Source organism: Balaenoptera ricei, chromosome 8 (genome assembly GCF_028023285.1).
Source record: "Balaenoptera ricei isolate mBalRic1 chromosome 8, mBalRic1.hap2, whole genome shotgun sequence".
In the NCBI taxonomy this organism is placed as follows: Eukaryota; Metazoa; Chordata; class Mammalia; order Artiodactyla; family Balaenopteridae; genus Balaenoptera; species Balaenoptera ricei.
In genome coordinates this window covers 61435781-61451350 of record NC_082646.1, presented here as the reverse complement: position 1 = coordinate 61451350, position 15570 = coordinate 61435781, and the positions used below count along the sequence as shown (strand labels likewise).

Below are 15570 nucleotides of genomic sequence, written 5' to 3'. Positions count from 1 at the left end.
TCCTAGGTGGGGGTTTGCGGGGCTGAGCTATTCAAGGAAATGATCCTGGAGAAACAGACTGTGGTGGTAGATAGAGAAACAGTCTTCTTTCTCTAGTTGGGCCCCTTTCAATCCATTTTTGACTGTCCTAGAAATACCTTTCCAACCCATAAATTGAACCACCTAACTCCTCACCTTGAAACCCGCAAGCCCAAGCTCCAGTCACTATGTCATAATGCCCAAGCTCCTGAGCCTGTCATCCAAGGCCTTCGTGTTATATCCTTGCAACTCCTGCAGCTTCATCACCTGCTGATCCCCATGCCCTCCCCACCCCCACCCCTGCACTCTACTTTCCAAACACACTGAAATACTGGACACTCATACTCATCCTTCAAGACCTCTTTCAGCCTCCTCTGGGAAGCCTTCCTGAACCTCTTGGTCAAAGTCAGAGTCTTCTTTCCCATTGTCAAATCATACCCTGTGCTTTGTGTGTTTATGTTGTCTCCTCCACCAGACGGGAAGCTGGGAAAAGAAGAGGAAGGGCCTTGTTGGATGCTTTTTTGTGCCCTCCACTAACGCCCGGTGCCAGGCACAAACTGAGTATCAAGAAAACATGGCAAAACTAGGAGCCTGATTTCTCCTTGTAATTTACATTTTTCTAGAAAATTAGAGCTCAAGGTTCTTGGAAAAAAAGTATTTCATGATAAATGAATGAACAAAATAATGACTTAATAGCAAAATAAAATCGCAGGTGTGGCCTCTCACCTGTGCTCCGGTTGGGCACCGGGCTACCACCCACGAGAGGCTGTATATTGATTACCCACATCTAGGCCTGCAGACTACAAGTCCCAGAAGGCCTCCTGTCAGCTCATCTCTACACGCCCCGCCCCCTCCCTGGTGGCGGGGCGGGACCGGAGGGCGGGGCCCCGAGGCAGCTAGGTCCCGGGCGCAGCCTGGGGAGTGAACAGGCCCGGGCGCTCTGGGGCGCACAAAGCGCAGGCGCAGCGGGTTGGGAGGCCGCAGCACCAAGTAGCGGCCGTTTTGGCAGCAGCGTCGCAACAGGTGTAGACAGGTGGGTGCATCAAGGGGGGTTGGAGAGGGAGTTTGCACCTGGCCGTCTTATCTGACCTATGTCTGAGCTTGAAGATGGGAGGGAGCGGCAAGAGAAGCAGGGATAAGCACTGGCCTTCCAACCCAGGTGTGCCAGCCGGCCCTTGCTGCGCAGCAACAGGTGTGAGCTAGTGGGGGGAGGGGCGAAGGCACCAGCTCGAAAGTAAGCCGCGTTCAAGAACAGAGGGCACCTGGATTCCAATCCAAGCTGCATCACACACATGGACAAGTCACATGCTATATAGCTCAGTTTGTCCATCTGTAAAATAGGAGTAAAGATCCTACCCATCTAGTAGAGTACCCAATAGAGTTGCAGCGGGGCCCAAACTTTGCTGTACACTGAATCACCTGGGTATCTTTGAAGACTGTCAGTGCTTACCTCCTGCCCCCAGATATTCTGATTTAATTATTACTGGGTATGACCTTGTGTATTGGGAGTTTTAAAAGCTCCTACTAGAATAATGGTTAGAAGCCAGGACTGCTGGGTGTGAATCCTGGCTCCACTGCTTAATAACCAAGCAAATCTGCCCAAGTGACTGGACCTCTCCAGGCCCCAGTTTCCTGGGAATAACAAGGATTATTGTGGGGCTTCAATGAGATACTAGATGAAAGCACTTGAGAAGTATACCTGGCACACAGTGCTCGATCAATCATAGTTGCTGTTGAACTATTATTTTATGCACTTTGTAAATGGCTCCGGTGGGGTTCAAATGTGAGGGAGGCTTCTCTTATCATGAAAGCCCCTCATTCATTGCCATGATTCTAATATTCTCTGCTGCCAGCGTGTCAAAATTCCAGGGTTTCTAACATTTTAAGAGTTCCTCACTTCAGTCTCTAACCTGCCTGATGGACATGCTTTTACAGATCTAGAAGTGGAGGCCAGGGAGAAGGGACTTGGTCAAGGTTATGGGGCTGAGATTGGAATCCGGGCTTCTGACCCCCAGCCCCACCCCAGCGCAACGGGTGACTGCCCTGCTGACCCCACAAGCACGGTGCTCCCATTACGTGCCTGGAGCGGAGAATGGGGAGGAGACAGACAGGCTTGCCCTTGTTTGTTTACTCACACTCCTTTAAACGTTTCCTCGGTGGCTCCCCCAGGGAGGACAGGGGTGGGGGCTTTTCTCTGAGGAGCTGCTGTGGAGCAGTTGATGAGGCCCGTGCGTCCTGTGGCTCCTCTGACAGGTTCCGCCTGACTCTGCCCTGGAAAGTCCTTTTGAGGAAATGGCCCTGGTGAGGGGCGGCTGGCTGTGGAGACAGAGTGAGTGACCCTGGGCCAAGCCCTCATCCGTCCTGCACCTTGTCCAGGGGCAGGGATGAGGAAAGTGGCCTGTTGGACCTGCACAGTGAACCCTTCTCCCAAGAAATCATGCCCTTTTTATCCTCCTCTCCTTTGCCCATACTCTTCTCTCTGCCCGGAATGTCCTTCACATTCCTGACTGCTTGGTAAACTACTTACTCTTCAAGACCCAGCTCAGATGTCCCCTTCTGTGAGGAGCCTTCTCTGCCTTTTCTCTCCTCACTAGCCCAGCCCCTGCTGTAGCACCAAGCTGGGTTAGTGGCCCCCTTCTTCGTTCCCAGTGCCTCATACATACCCCTGTTATAGCCCTGATAAATATATAACCATCTTTACCTGTAGGCCTCACCACTCCCCCACCTCATACTGGCTCCAGACTGTGAGCGCCTCAAGTGCAGGGACTGGGTTTAATTCTCCGTGTGTCCATAGCACCCATGCTCAGGGCTGGCCACAGAACAAGGCGCAGAACAAAATGAAAAATGCCTCTGTGCTTTGGAATTTGTAAAGCTCTAAGAAGATCTCTTATGTCTTTACCCTTTTCTGTTAAGATTTCCAGTCACAAAATGTCTAAAGCTAGGGCTCAGGCTTCCAGACCCACCTCTGACCAGAGTCATGATCTGAATCAGAGCTGTCCCGGGCTAGGAGCTCCCCACACCCTATGACCCGTACTCACTTCATTCAGTTCAGCAAACACTGAGTCCAGGTCCTGCTGGGTGCCAGGACAGGTGAGGTGAGCCATGGCCAATCCCTCTGCTCCCCATTTGGTGGAAGAGGCAGACACTACACAAATGACTGTCACCTGGGGCTTGGCCTTTTTTTTCAGGTATGCTCACAGTAATTGTACACCCCTCAGCAGAATGGATGCAATGGAAACTAAGGGTTTCCTTAAGGCAAGCGCTTGATGACTAGTTGTTTTCTGTTAATTCTTGCATAAATCATATTCTGCATTCATACAAAAACAACTTAACGCTTTTTCTCTGACAAACTGTACATATAGAAACAAATGTTCAATTGGACATGAATTTAAATTTGTGGAGGTGCTCCATGTCTTGTGACACTTAAAAAAAAAAAAAAAAAAAAGATTTCCAGCTTCCCCCAAGGAAAGAATCTGATCATTCATTTACCATTCAGCACATTTATGGAGCCCTGACTATGTGTTAGGCCCAGTGGGAGGCAATGGGTGAGCAAGACAGAGAGAGGCCCTGCCATCATTTCAGGGGGTAGACGGACAAGGACGGGGTGGTTATAACACTGGGGGCCGGGGGGTAAGGGGACTCTGGGAACCCACCCAGGGCTCCTGCCCCCGAGCAGGCTCTGTGATCAGCCTGCCTGGCGGGTCTGGAATATCACACAGGCTCCATCCTCCGCCGCTGGAAGCGGAATTGGTTCGCCCTGTGGCTGGATGGAACCCTGGGCTACTACCACGATGAGACTGCGCAGGATGAGGAGGACCGCGTGCTCATCCACTTCAACGTCCGAGACATAAAGATAGGCGAAGAGTGCCGCGGTGAGCAGAGCCCCTTTCTCTCTGGCACTGTGACTATGGCCATGGCCCCCCCACTGTGTCTGTCTGAGAACACCTGCTGTTCTCAGGTGGAAGGCTCTTTGCGGCTTTCAGAGGCCTTCCATAGACATTGCTTCTGGGCCTCTATCACCTCCAATTCATGTGGGTGTGAATTAAGAAATCAGTTACTTATTGAGTTCCTACTCTGTGCTGGACCTGGGCCCTATGGTGGGTTCACAGAGGTGAGTCAGACACAGTTCCTGCCCTCTCCAGTGCTAGGAATGGAAAAAGATGAAATGAAATAAGGAGGCTCAGAGAAATTAAGTGACTGGCCCAAAGTCACACAGCAAATTTCCTTGATCAAGGCTCAGGCCATAATTATACAGGGAAACTGGGAGATAGATATACCTAACTAGAGAAGCAGGCAATGTGGAAAGGTGGAAGGGTCTAAAGAGTTGAGCAGAATCCCAAGGAAAGTGTGTGGGATCAGACGAGGTTGGCAGTGGCCAGTAAAAAGGACTCAGAGAAGTCAGTTTCTATTCTTGTTTCTGGTTTACTGGGGAAACCTGGGGCCTGTGCCCTGTGGAAACCCCATATATGTGTGTCTGCCTTTAGATGTGCAGCCCCCAGAGGGCAGGAGCCGAGATGGCCTGCTGACTGTGAACCTACGAGAGGGCGCCCGCCTGCACCTGTGTGCAGAGACCCGGGATGATGCCATGTGAGTGGTTCCCAGGAGAGGAGGGGGTGGGATCTTGGGGAATATGACCAGACGCCTCCTCCTCATTGGGCCTCTAGTTCCCTAAAGGTAGGAAAAGGGGACAAAGACCAGTGAGCATGGTAGTCTCAATGGAGGCTGGGCAGAGTGGATTTGAATGGCTCATGGTGATTGGTATGGTATCCAGTAAACTGATATGGTTAGGGATGAATTCCGGACTGTTGGGGGAGGGGTGTGCATACCTGCCTCAGGTGTGTGGTCCCTGGTCACTCAGAGTTGGGTATCTAGCAGCCTCTGAGGTGAGCCCTCGCTTGGGGGTGATACAAAAGAACAGACAGCCCCATGGCATCCTCAGAGGCCCTCCTTCTCACTCCCTTCCTAGAAGATGGCCTGGGGCAGGGGGTACTCTGATCTGAGGGATAGACCCTAACCTGCCTAACAGAGGCAGCCCGCGGGCCCCCCATATGAGATGCAGATCCACACTGAGAGACTGGGCGTGTCTTCCTCACTCACATTCTTGCCCTTCCCACTCTCTGGCGGAAGGTCAGTTGGCCTTTGCGCTGTAGGAGAGTGAAAGAGATGGGATGTGTGGGGAGTAGGGGAGGCTGAGCTCGGGGTAGACAAAGCACAGAGCCGCCTTGTCCACCCCAGCCAGGTGCCATGGCAACCAACAAAGGCTCAATTGTCCGGTGTCCACTGGGTGTTCCCGGGGCTCTGGGGTCAGAGCATTGGGGAACTGAGTTTGTAGGTTTGGGATGTGGAGGTGGGCTGCAGCCAAAGAACCAGCCTAGGCATGTCAGAATCTGAACTCCTAAGGGACCACCCAAGCCCAGCTGTCTTTTGTCTAGATGGGGAAACTGGAATTTCTAGAGGGAAAGAGACTATGGACTAAGAATGAATTAGGAGGCTGCAGCTCAACTGAGGGCTTGTCTATGTGACTGGAGCAGCAGAGGGGGTCACCTTTGTCTACCCAAGGGAGTCAAGAGGATCTCCCCCTTCACAAGAGACTAGGGCTAGAGGCTGGGTTGGGGAGGAAAGTCTAAAATGTGGGACCCAATCTGCTTTCTCCTGAACTCCCTCCTCATGGTCTGGTGGGTTTGCATTGCAGAGCATGGAAGACGGCACTGCTGGAGGCGAACTCCACCCCGGTGAGCCCCCTTCCCTCCCTGTCTCCTCCCCACCCCTACCTGCCATGGAATCATGGGTGACTCAGATTCGGTCTCTGCCAGCCAGCAGTTCTCAGTTTCCATATATGTGAGTGAATAGACTTGTGCAGACTCAGATGCCCTGAGTCCCGAGTGGAAAAGGACAGAAGACATCCAGCTGGTGCTTGGAGGAGGGAGAGAGAGGCCTCCAAGAAGGCTTGTTGAAGGGGGTGGCATGTGAACAGGGGGAAAGGAACTATCTTTTATCCAGCAACTATTATGTCTCAGGTGTGATATAGTTACAATACCAGCTACTCCCCTTGACCGTCCTGTGAGGTTGGGATTATTGTTCTCTCTCTGCAGATGATAAGATTGAGCTTCATTCATCCACACAACAAATATTTACTGAGTTCCTACTATGTGCCAGGCACTGTGCCAAGGACCAGGGATCAGAGGGTAGCTCAGGAGACGTGGGCCCTGCCTTCCTGGACTTAGCCTAATGGGGAGCTAGACGTGACGTCACAAATTACATAGTTAGTGATTCCATTGCAATGGTGGTAACTTCTCTGACAGAGACAGGCAGGGTGCATTCAATGTGCATGCACCTTGATGGCCTGATCCAGGTGGGAGTCCAGACAAGGCTTAAGATGAGACCTGAAGGATAACAAAAATCAACTGGGTGAAAGGGCTGGGGTAGGGTGAAGGGAAGAGCTTTCCAGGCAGAGGGAACTGCAGGTGCAAAGGCCCTGAGAGGGGTTATGATGCTGGCAAGTTGAAGAACAGAAGGAAGGCTGGGGTGGCTGGATCTCAGGGAGAGAGAGAGCCGTGGGGGAAGGAGGGTTAGCAGAGCCAGGCATTAAAAGCTGTGTTAAGGATAGTGGTTTCTGCCAAGAACACTGGGAAGTCATTGAAAGTTTTTAAGCAGAGGAGCGGCATGAGCAGATCAGACCAGACTTGTAGTTTTAAAAAGACAGTCTGGCTGGTAGGTAGGGAATGGATTGTAGAGGGTAAGAGTGGATGCCCGGAGACCTGTTAGAAGGCTGGGACAGTGTGCAGGTGACCGCCTGCGGGTCTGGACTAAGGCCTTGCTGGCAGAGACAAGCTGATGAGGATAAGACACATTTAAGAGGTAGAATCAACAGAACTTAGTGATTGATGGAGGTATGGTTTTGAGGAGCTGCCCAAAGGCGTGGTTTTGAGGAGCTCGGGTGGCCAAGCTTGGCCTCAACCCCCATCTGCCTGACCCCAGATTCTGTGCTTGCTCCTTCTACCTGTGGCACGGTGGAGCTCCTTCTCATCTAGAAAAGAAAAGTCTGCTGGGAAGTAGTAGGGAAGACTGGGCTGCATTTAGAAACTCCCTCAGGCATTCACCGGCTAAGGGCCAGGCATTGTGCTTGACCACCCGGCATTGGTTATATCATTTAATCTTCAATAAGAAGGGGTAGGGGTTGGTATTTTTAGTCCCATTTTATAGCTGGGGAGCTGAGGTTCAGAGGGGAATTGACTCGTCCAAAGTATCATAGTCTTAAGTCAGTGGAAGAGCCTGCACTGGAACCTAGGTCAGTGAGACTTTGAGGGAAGGGCATTAACTGCAGTAGGAGCTACATGAGCAGAGGTGGGGAAGTGGTATGTGCAAGTGTGTATATGCACACATGTGTGTCTAAAGGCCAGGAGTCTGGCCTGGCTGGAGGGTAAGGCATGGAGGGAAAGAAATAGGAGACATGACCTCTGAAGAGCCATGTCACAAACGGCCTTGAAGTCCAGGTGAAGGAACTGAACTTTATCCTGAGGGTTGTGGGGAGCAATAAAGGGCATTAAGCAGCGGGGCTGTGATCAGGCTTTGGGGAGCAGACTCAGGCTTCTGGGTGGAGGCTGTGTAAGAGGAGGCTGGGGCAGTGGTCAGCAGGGTGGAGGGACCTGGCTCTGAGCTCCAAATCCCACTTATGCAGGGCAGATCAGTCCCACCCAAGAGGGGCAGGAGGAAGGAGGTGAGGGCTGACCGTTCTGCACTCTGTGACTCTATGAAGCTGCCTTGTGTCTTCTCTGCCTATCCACCTTCCTGCTGCTCTGCTTCCTAAATCTCTCTCCTCTGACCCTCCACTCCACCTCCCCCAGCTCTACACACACATACGCACACACGCACATGTGCGCGCGCACACACACACACGCAAGCACACGCGCACGTGCACACACACACATCCCTCTGGTCCCTAGGCTTGCTCGAACTGGGTGTGTTTGTACCTCTGTGTCTTTGTACTAGTGTCTGCCCATCTCTGAGTGTTCATGCCTGTGTCTGTCTTTCCTGTGCCTAATAGGAGTGACCTGTGCTTTGTCCCTCCACATCCTGCAGGTTTATAGCCCACTCTGGGTGGAGGCTCCAGGAAGAGCCCCTGACCCTGGCTGTTCCAGGGAACACAGGGCTGGGGGCACAGTCAGGACGCTGGCTGTTCCAGGGAACACAGGGCCGGGGGCACAGTCAGGGGCAAGGCTGTGGGGCCAGTGATGGGTGCAGGTGGGTGGGCAGTTAGATGAGAGCTGTACTGTCCTCCCTGGAGACTGGGAGCCTCAGCAGCCTGAAACAGGCGAAGGTGGGCTAATTCTGGAGAGACACTACTGATCCGTCTTCTCTGTGTAACTTTGGCAAAATCACCACCCCTTCTGAGCTTCCCACCATTACCATGGGCTGAGGAAGAAGAGGATACCCCCTTCCCTTGCCCAGCTGGCAGAGGGCTCTGCTAGGGCCTGTGAAGAGCGCCAAGTCTCTCCAGATGTAGAGGGCCTCTGACATCTCCCTCCCTCCCCTTCTTGGGTTTCTGTGGCTTGAGCAGGCCCCAGCTGGAGCCACCGTCCCTCCCAGGAGCCGCCGGGTTTGCCCCAAGGTCAGGTGTGTGACCCGCTCGTGGAGCCCCTGTAAGGTTGAGAGGCGGATCTGGGTAAGTGCTGGCTCAGCCCTCCCGGCCTCCATTCTGGCCACCAGGATGTGCCTCCAACAGTGGGCCCAGTCACATCCCTTCCCTGCTCACAAACATCCCATGGCTCCCGATCGTTCATAGGACACCAACCACAGCCCTGCTTTCAAGGCCCTTGGAGTCTGGCCTGGGCCAGACTTGCCCACCTCATCCCCCTCATCCCCTGCGCTCCAACTGCTCTGCTCAACCCCCTGCTCCCAGCTCTGCCCGACCTTTTCTGTCTCTCCAGCCTTTGCATGTGTTGCTCTATCTGCTGCAAAGACCCTTAATTTCCTTACTCACCTGACAAAATTATGCTTATCCTCTAAGATGCACCTCAAAGGCTGCCACCTCCTCAGGGAGGACTTCCCAGACCTCCAGGCATTGTCACTCCCTCCCACAACCCACTGCATTAGTGCTTAGTCCTGTCTTCATTCTGCCTGATTTCTAGTTCCTTTATTTTTGTCTCTATTCTCCCAGGAGACCTGGCACTTCCTTCAAGGCAAGGATCAAGTTAGGTCAGCTCTGCCCCTGTGGAACCTGGCACAGTGCTGGGTATACAGCCGGTGCACAATGAGTGCTCAGTGATGGGGACAGTCTATTTTGACCCTCCTATTCCTGGTGCATGAGGGTGGGGTACAAGTAGGCCTCAAGCAGTAGTCACTGAATGGGCAAATGAGTGAATGAATAAAGAGAGGAAGGAAGGAGTAAAAAAAACCTCTGTTATGGCCTCACTACTGCGTATTATAATTTAGTCCGTGTCTGTCTCCCTGCCACACACCCCTCTCCCCAGTGTTTCTGGAAAGCAGGATTTGGGGATGAATCCCCTCTCTGTCTCCAGCACTCAGCCTGACCTGGGGTGGGCACAGTGGGGGGCTTGGGTTAGAGTACCTGTGGTCAACTGTGAACTCCTTTTCTAGCACAGTGGTGCTCAATGTGGCTGTGCATTAGAATCGCTTACGGACTTAAGAACAATTCAAATGTTCAGCTCCTACTTCTGGATGCTCTAATTTTGTAGTTCTGGGTGGGGCCTTGGAAACCTATGGTTTAAAAAATTTCTCCTGACGATTCTGATGTGCAGAACCACTGAGCCCAGAAGTGCTAGGACCACCTCGATGCATAGACATGGTTCTGCTGGATTCTCACTGTGCCTTGGGAGTGGGCAGTGTAGGAAAGACTGTCCTCATTTACAGATGAGAAAACTAAAGCTCTGAGAGGTTACATAACATGACCGGGGTCACTTAATTCATCAGTGGCAGGGCTGGGATTCCCAGCCCAGCATTCTGAGGCATCCCCCATACCCAAACTAGGATACAAGTTCGTTTAAAGTGGGGATGCCAAAAAATTGAATTTAAAAAGCTATAAACTTGAGCTTTTCTGAGGGGAGGGGTCCATTTGCATGTGACCTCCTGATTGACTGACCCTGTCCCCACCTACAAAAGGGGCTGGGCCTGGAGTGGGAGAGGATCAGGATCAAACCCTTAGATTCTGTGAGGTCTCTGGGGAATCCCCTGCCACGTTGCCAGGTGACCCACATGAGCTTACCTCTGGGCCTCTTAGTCCTGGAGGGTAGAAACAGGTGCCCCACAGAGACATGAGATGGTGTTTTCCACTTTCTCCAGGGCCTGACAGGCCCACTGGCTCACAGTGCAGGGCAGATGTAGGACCTCAACTTCCCTACCAGTAAACCTGGGGCTCTGAGTGCTTAGATCTCTCTAGCCCCTTCTAGGCTTAGAGCTCAGATCTTGGTCACCCCTACCAGAAAGCCCTATTGGATCACCCTTGGGGAAGGAGCACAGTAAGGGAAGTCACTTGAGACTGAGCATTGTTCGTCTGAGCCTCCTGCATTGCCCTGGGTCTGGTCATTGTCCCTAACTTGAAACTGGACTTAGAGTTGGGTGACCTTAGTTCCAGTCTGACCCTGTATTTGACTCACTTGAGATAAATTCAATACATTAGGCACCTACCATGTTCCAGTCAGGCCTGATTAGACCCAGTCCCTGCCCTTGTTGGGGGCAGGGGGTGTTTTCTTCAAGTCTGATGGAGGAGACACCTCACAGGGATACAACAATGACACCATAGAGTGGTTGGTGCTGTGATGATGGAAGTCTAAGGGCCGTGGGTGCCCAGATGGGACCCTAACAGAACCTGAGGTTCAGGGAGAGTGATATGTGAGTTGAGTCTAAAAGACAGGTTAGGTAGTTGAATGAAAAAAGGTGAGAAAGGAATCCCTTTCAAAGGGAAATGGCATGGATACTTGAAATCACAGGTGTGCTTGGAGGACTCCCCTTTACAGCCGGACTTCTTAAAAGAGATGTCATGACATGCTGATTCCATCCCTCTTCTCTCAACCATTCTTCAGTCCTCCATAGTCTGGCTTCTTTCTCCAACCACTCCTCTGAAAAGTGTTTTCATGGTCGCCCACAATTTCCAATAAACCAATGGCTTATTCTCTTGGCACTGGACAAGAGGATGGACAGAAGAGCATATTCAGAAGATAAAATCATGAGATCTGGTGGCTAATATGATGTGGAAGATGTGTGTGAAGACAGCGGTGCCAACCTGATGTCTTGGTATGAGTGCATGGTGGTGGCATTTAGAGGAAAGCATTCACAAAAGAGCAGGTTTGGGGGGATCGAAGGATAATGAAATTACTTTGAGATGGTTTAAGTTTGGACACCTGGACTTTTAAGGGACCACCTGGACCATTTAGGTGTTAAGCTCAGTTAGAGATATAAGGTGCAAGGGGCCTAAGAAGTCTGTTCCAAGTCTGTTCCCCATGGATAAAATGAGGGTCTTGGATTAAAAGCTTCCATTTAATTCAGCATATATTTATTAGTCCTTGCTATTCCCTAGGCCCTGCTGGCAACACAAATGAATCAAAGCCCTTGCCAGTAGGCAGCTCACATTCAGGGTGCAGGCAGGAAAGGCCAGGAGGAAGGCTAGGAACAAGAGGCACAAGCATAGTCCACAGAGAACTCAGGAAGAAAGGATTCTTTCTGAGGCCAGAAGGGCTTCCTGGAGTGGGTGACTTTTGAATTAGGCTTTGAGGGGTTGGTAAAAATCTAATGGGGGAGGGAAGAGGGCGGACAGTCTATTCCTCCCTCCCAGAGAGAACACTGACCATTCTTCTCTGAGCCTCCATCCCCAGCTGTGTGGCAGAGTGAATAATGCCTGCTATAAGGATAAGAGGAAATAACACATGTCAGCATCTCCCTTAGGACCTGGAACATGGTGGATGCTTAATAATACTTTAGTTACTTCCCATCTCTACCTTTCCTTTCCCTTCCTTCCTCCACAACCCCCTTTTATTTCCTGGCCAAGGCCCAGGCCCCCCTCTCCATAACCGGGAGAGTAGAGAAGTCCATTGGGTTTCTCCAGGTGTCATCACTGGAGAGCTGCTAGCAAATATTAGACTATCTATCAAAGGAAGTAGGGAGCCATGGAGAATTTTTGATCAGGGGAGTGCTAGGTAGGAAGCCAGGGCAGGAAAATGGCATCGCTGGGAGCTGGATGGAGGGGCTGAAGTATTAGAGGACAAGAAGGGCCTTGTGGGGAGGTAGGGTCTTTCTTCAGGAGTTTGCTGGTATCTGGGGACCCATTTGTAAACTTGGTGTGGAGGCTCTGTGGGCCCAGAAGGGCCTGAACCAGGTGTGGCGGGTAGGGGACAAAAGCCGGGCCCAGCTCTCCGGCAGCTGACCAGGCAGGGCTCCCCAGGTGCGCGTCTACAGCCCGTACCAGGACTACTATGAGGTGGTGCCCCCCAACGCTCACGAGGCCACATATGTCCGCAGCTACTATGGACCGACCTATGGTAAGTCTCCGACCCACCCCTCCCCCTGCCTCAATTCCCGCCCCTGGTCTGTCAGTAGGGGCCAGGCCCCACCCTTTTAGTGACCATGGATTTTCCCAGGTGGGACCCTCCGCAAGGCCCCCTCCCCATCCCATGACTCAGAACGGTTCTTGAACCAGAGCCCCTCCCCACTCCAGAGCTGACCTCTTCTCTAGTCCGGCCTCTATTCGCTGGCTGCCCAGCAATACCCATTCTTGAGCTGGTAGCGACCCCTGGTGGCTAATGCGGGAAAGGCTACCTCCTCTCACTCCAGGGTCTGGCGGTTGGGAAGGCCCATCCATCATCAGGTGCAGTCTGGAGTTTCTTAGAGACCCCGGGGTTTCCTCGCCAGTCCATCCTAGCCCCACGGTCCCAGAACGTCCGTAGCAGATCCAGGGCATAGAAGCCGTGGGAACAGAGCGCGCATCCTTCCCGCATCAAGGCCTCAGTTTCTCCGACTGGGGAGCAGGAGAGTGGGTTCAGTGCTTTATCTTGGTTTGGGCTGGAGTCTAGCAGAAGGAGGCGGATGATCTCTTTGCTCCCTCCTCTTAAGTCCCTGGCCCTCACGGGCTCTCTCTCCGCAGGCCCCGGCGTGACGCACGTAGTGGTCCGGGACGATCCTTGCTACAGCGCGGGCGCCCCCCTGGCCATGGGCATGCTTGCGGGAGCCGCCACAGGTGCAGCACTCGGCTCGCTCATGTGGTCGCCCTGCTGGTTCTGAGCACTGGACCCTGCGCGTAGACCAGAAAGACCCCTTTCCTGCTTGGTCCCACCCGCCACCATCCAAGCCCTGTCCCACTTGGCCCCTTAGTTTCCATTAGCCCCTTCTGGGCTCGGATCGTTCCTCCCACTCCCCACCCTCACCCCGCACATCAGAAGAAGCTATCATCCCAGGCAAAAACATAGCTCAAAATTCTTTTATCTACTGCTAGACACCCTAGAAATCGGTTATAGACAAATATGGGTATGTTTCCCCCAAACACGCCAGGACACAGAAAATGCAACTCATGGTTCTTCAGGTTGCCCAGGCACTGGAGATACAGGAGTCAGATTCTTTCCTCTGGCAGCTCCAGGCTTGGTGGGGCAGACTGGAGTAAACAAACACTTTACAAGGTGGAGTTATCAGTCTTTTGACAGTGTGATGGCAAAGAGTGAGGAAGGTAGGCTAGGAGTAAAGTTGTTGGCAAGAGTGCAGAGCCGTGAACATAATGGCACATCCAAAGAATTGAATGGGAGTTCGTTTGGGCTGGGGTGTGGGCAAGGGTCAGATCATGATGGCCCTCCAGGCTAAGGAGGTTGCTGGCTAAGGGGGAGGTGTGAGCTTTTTGGAGGGAAGTTTCATGATTGCACCATAATGAATATATTGCCTGTTTTAATACCCAAACCCAAAACACTCCCTGAGTTTAGCCCCATCCTTCCCAGCTACCAGATTTCTGGGTCCTTTGTTCCTTCAGTGTTCAGAAAGCACCTGTTTTCCATGTCAAGGTGCCTGGGGCAGCAATTGAGCTGAACCTGGTGTCCTCTTCCTGGGGGGCAGGTGAGCTCTCTTTGTGATTCGCCCTAGGTTGGTGCCTCCATCAAGAAATGCACTTCTATTCCCCAAAAGCTTGGCCCTCTATCCATAGCTGTGGCTATCACCATCTCAGGCTTTGTCTCTTCCTTCACTCTGGGGGAGATGGCAGTGTTCACCTCTGGGACCTGGTCCACCTTTGTCTCAGTCCTGAAGGCCCCACATGTGCCTCCCTGCAGGTGGCCCAGCAGTCTCCCCATTTGGTCCCCTTCTAGTCTCCTCCCCTATCCTGTCCCAATCACTAGTAGAAATGCTAACATCCCTGCCCAGTAGCCAGAGTAGCCTGCTAAAGTTCCCTTGTAGATAGGGGCTCCAGTTGCCCTGCTGCAGAGACTAATAAAGGTGTGGTTGGCTCTAGCCCTGACTCTGGCTTTGTTTGTTCCCCCAGGGGGGGCCCTGTTTCCCTGGAACACCTCTATGACTCAGCACCTACTAGTGCCCTCTCTGGTATAGTGAGAAGAGTGTGGATTCTGAGGTCAGGTAGAATTGGTGGCAGCATGTTAGCTGTGCAATTTAGGGCAAGTCACTTAACATTTCTGTATCTTGCTTTCCCCACCCATAAGCTGGCAGGTTGAAGTTGGCTGTCCCTGAGGGCTTGAGAGGAGAGGCTGCATCAGAATCTCTGTCATCTGAGCAGATGGATGATCCAGGTCATGCCCTGCCTGCTTTCTGAGAGCCCTGTGGTGTTGGGTGGGGTCTTTTCCAGTAGGTTCCCATCCTTCTAGAGTTGAATCAATGAGTTGGACTCATAGAGACAAAGGTGGCCAGGGAAGGAAACCATCTTACATCAGGCCTTTTCAGGCTGCAAGTAACAGGAACCCCCATGCTCAAACTGATTTAATCCCAAGAAGGGAAAATATTGGGCCACATACCTGAGAAGTCCAGAAACTGCTTGGTCCAGGGACTCAAATATTATCACTTAGACTTTGCTTTGTTTCCATCTTTACAGCCACGGGGCTGGCTCATTCAGAGGTTGCAGTGATATTCAGCAGCTCTAGACTAATGCCCTCCTTGGTTCAAGTCTAGCCAAGAGAGCTTCTTTTCCTCCAACAGTATGAATAAAAGTCCTGGCATGAACTTTTATTCAAACTGTTGCACATTAGCCTGAATTGGGTCTTGTGGCCATCTCTGAATCTACTGTGATCTGGAAAAGATGGTCTGAAATAACAGAGCTTAGAGCAGAGGTGGGGTGGTGTCCCAAAAGAAATTTAGGGCACTGTTCCCAGAAGTAAGATGAATAGGTGAGAGCTGGGTGGCAAAAATATCAGGTATCCACCTCAGCCCATTCCCAGACACCAACTTAGAGGGATACATAAACAAAAAGAAATGATTCAATGAAATTCGATAGGAACATGGTGCAGTGGGAGCTCTGAGGAAGAGGTATCCAACTGTGCCAAGGGGACTGAGGAAAGCTTTGGGACAGGAAGTGAAAATTTAGGGTGAGCCTTGAAGGATGAGTAGGAGTTTGTCAAA

General features: G+C 52.0%; 1 protein-coding gene across 3 annotated transcripts; it reads left to right on the top strand.

The window, feature by feature from the left end:
• The first annotated feature begins 916 nt into the window (after positions 1 to 916).
• PLEKHB1 (pleckstrin homology domain containing B1) lies at positions 917 to 14454 on the top strand. Of its 3 annotated transcripts, XM_059930840.1 has the most exons (8): positions 921 to 1051; positions 2272 to 2347; positions 3738 to 3890; positions 4503 to 4605; positions 5711 to 5750; positions 8576 to 8680; positions 12413 to 12509; positions 13112 to 14454. In XM_059930840.1, exons 2-8 carry the CDS (start codon positions 2311 to 2313, stop codon positions 13246 to 13248), a joined length of 672 nt encoding a protein of 223 aa, XP_059786823.1. In that variant the 5' UTR covers positions 921 to 1051; positions 2272 to 2310; the 3' UTR covers positions 13249 to 14454. The 3 variants fall into 3 exon arrangements, with proteins under 3 accessions (XP_059786825.1, XP_059786823.1, XP_059786824.1); XM_059930842.1 differs by lacking the exons at positions 12413 to 12509; positions 13112 to 14454 and adding an exon at positions 9176 to 12406 and having other exon boundaries at positions 917 to 1051; XM_059930841.1 differs by lacking the exon at positions 8576 to 8680 and having other exon boundaries at positions 927 to 1051.
• Positions 14455 to 15570: the final 1116 nt, after the last annotated feature.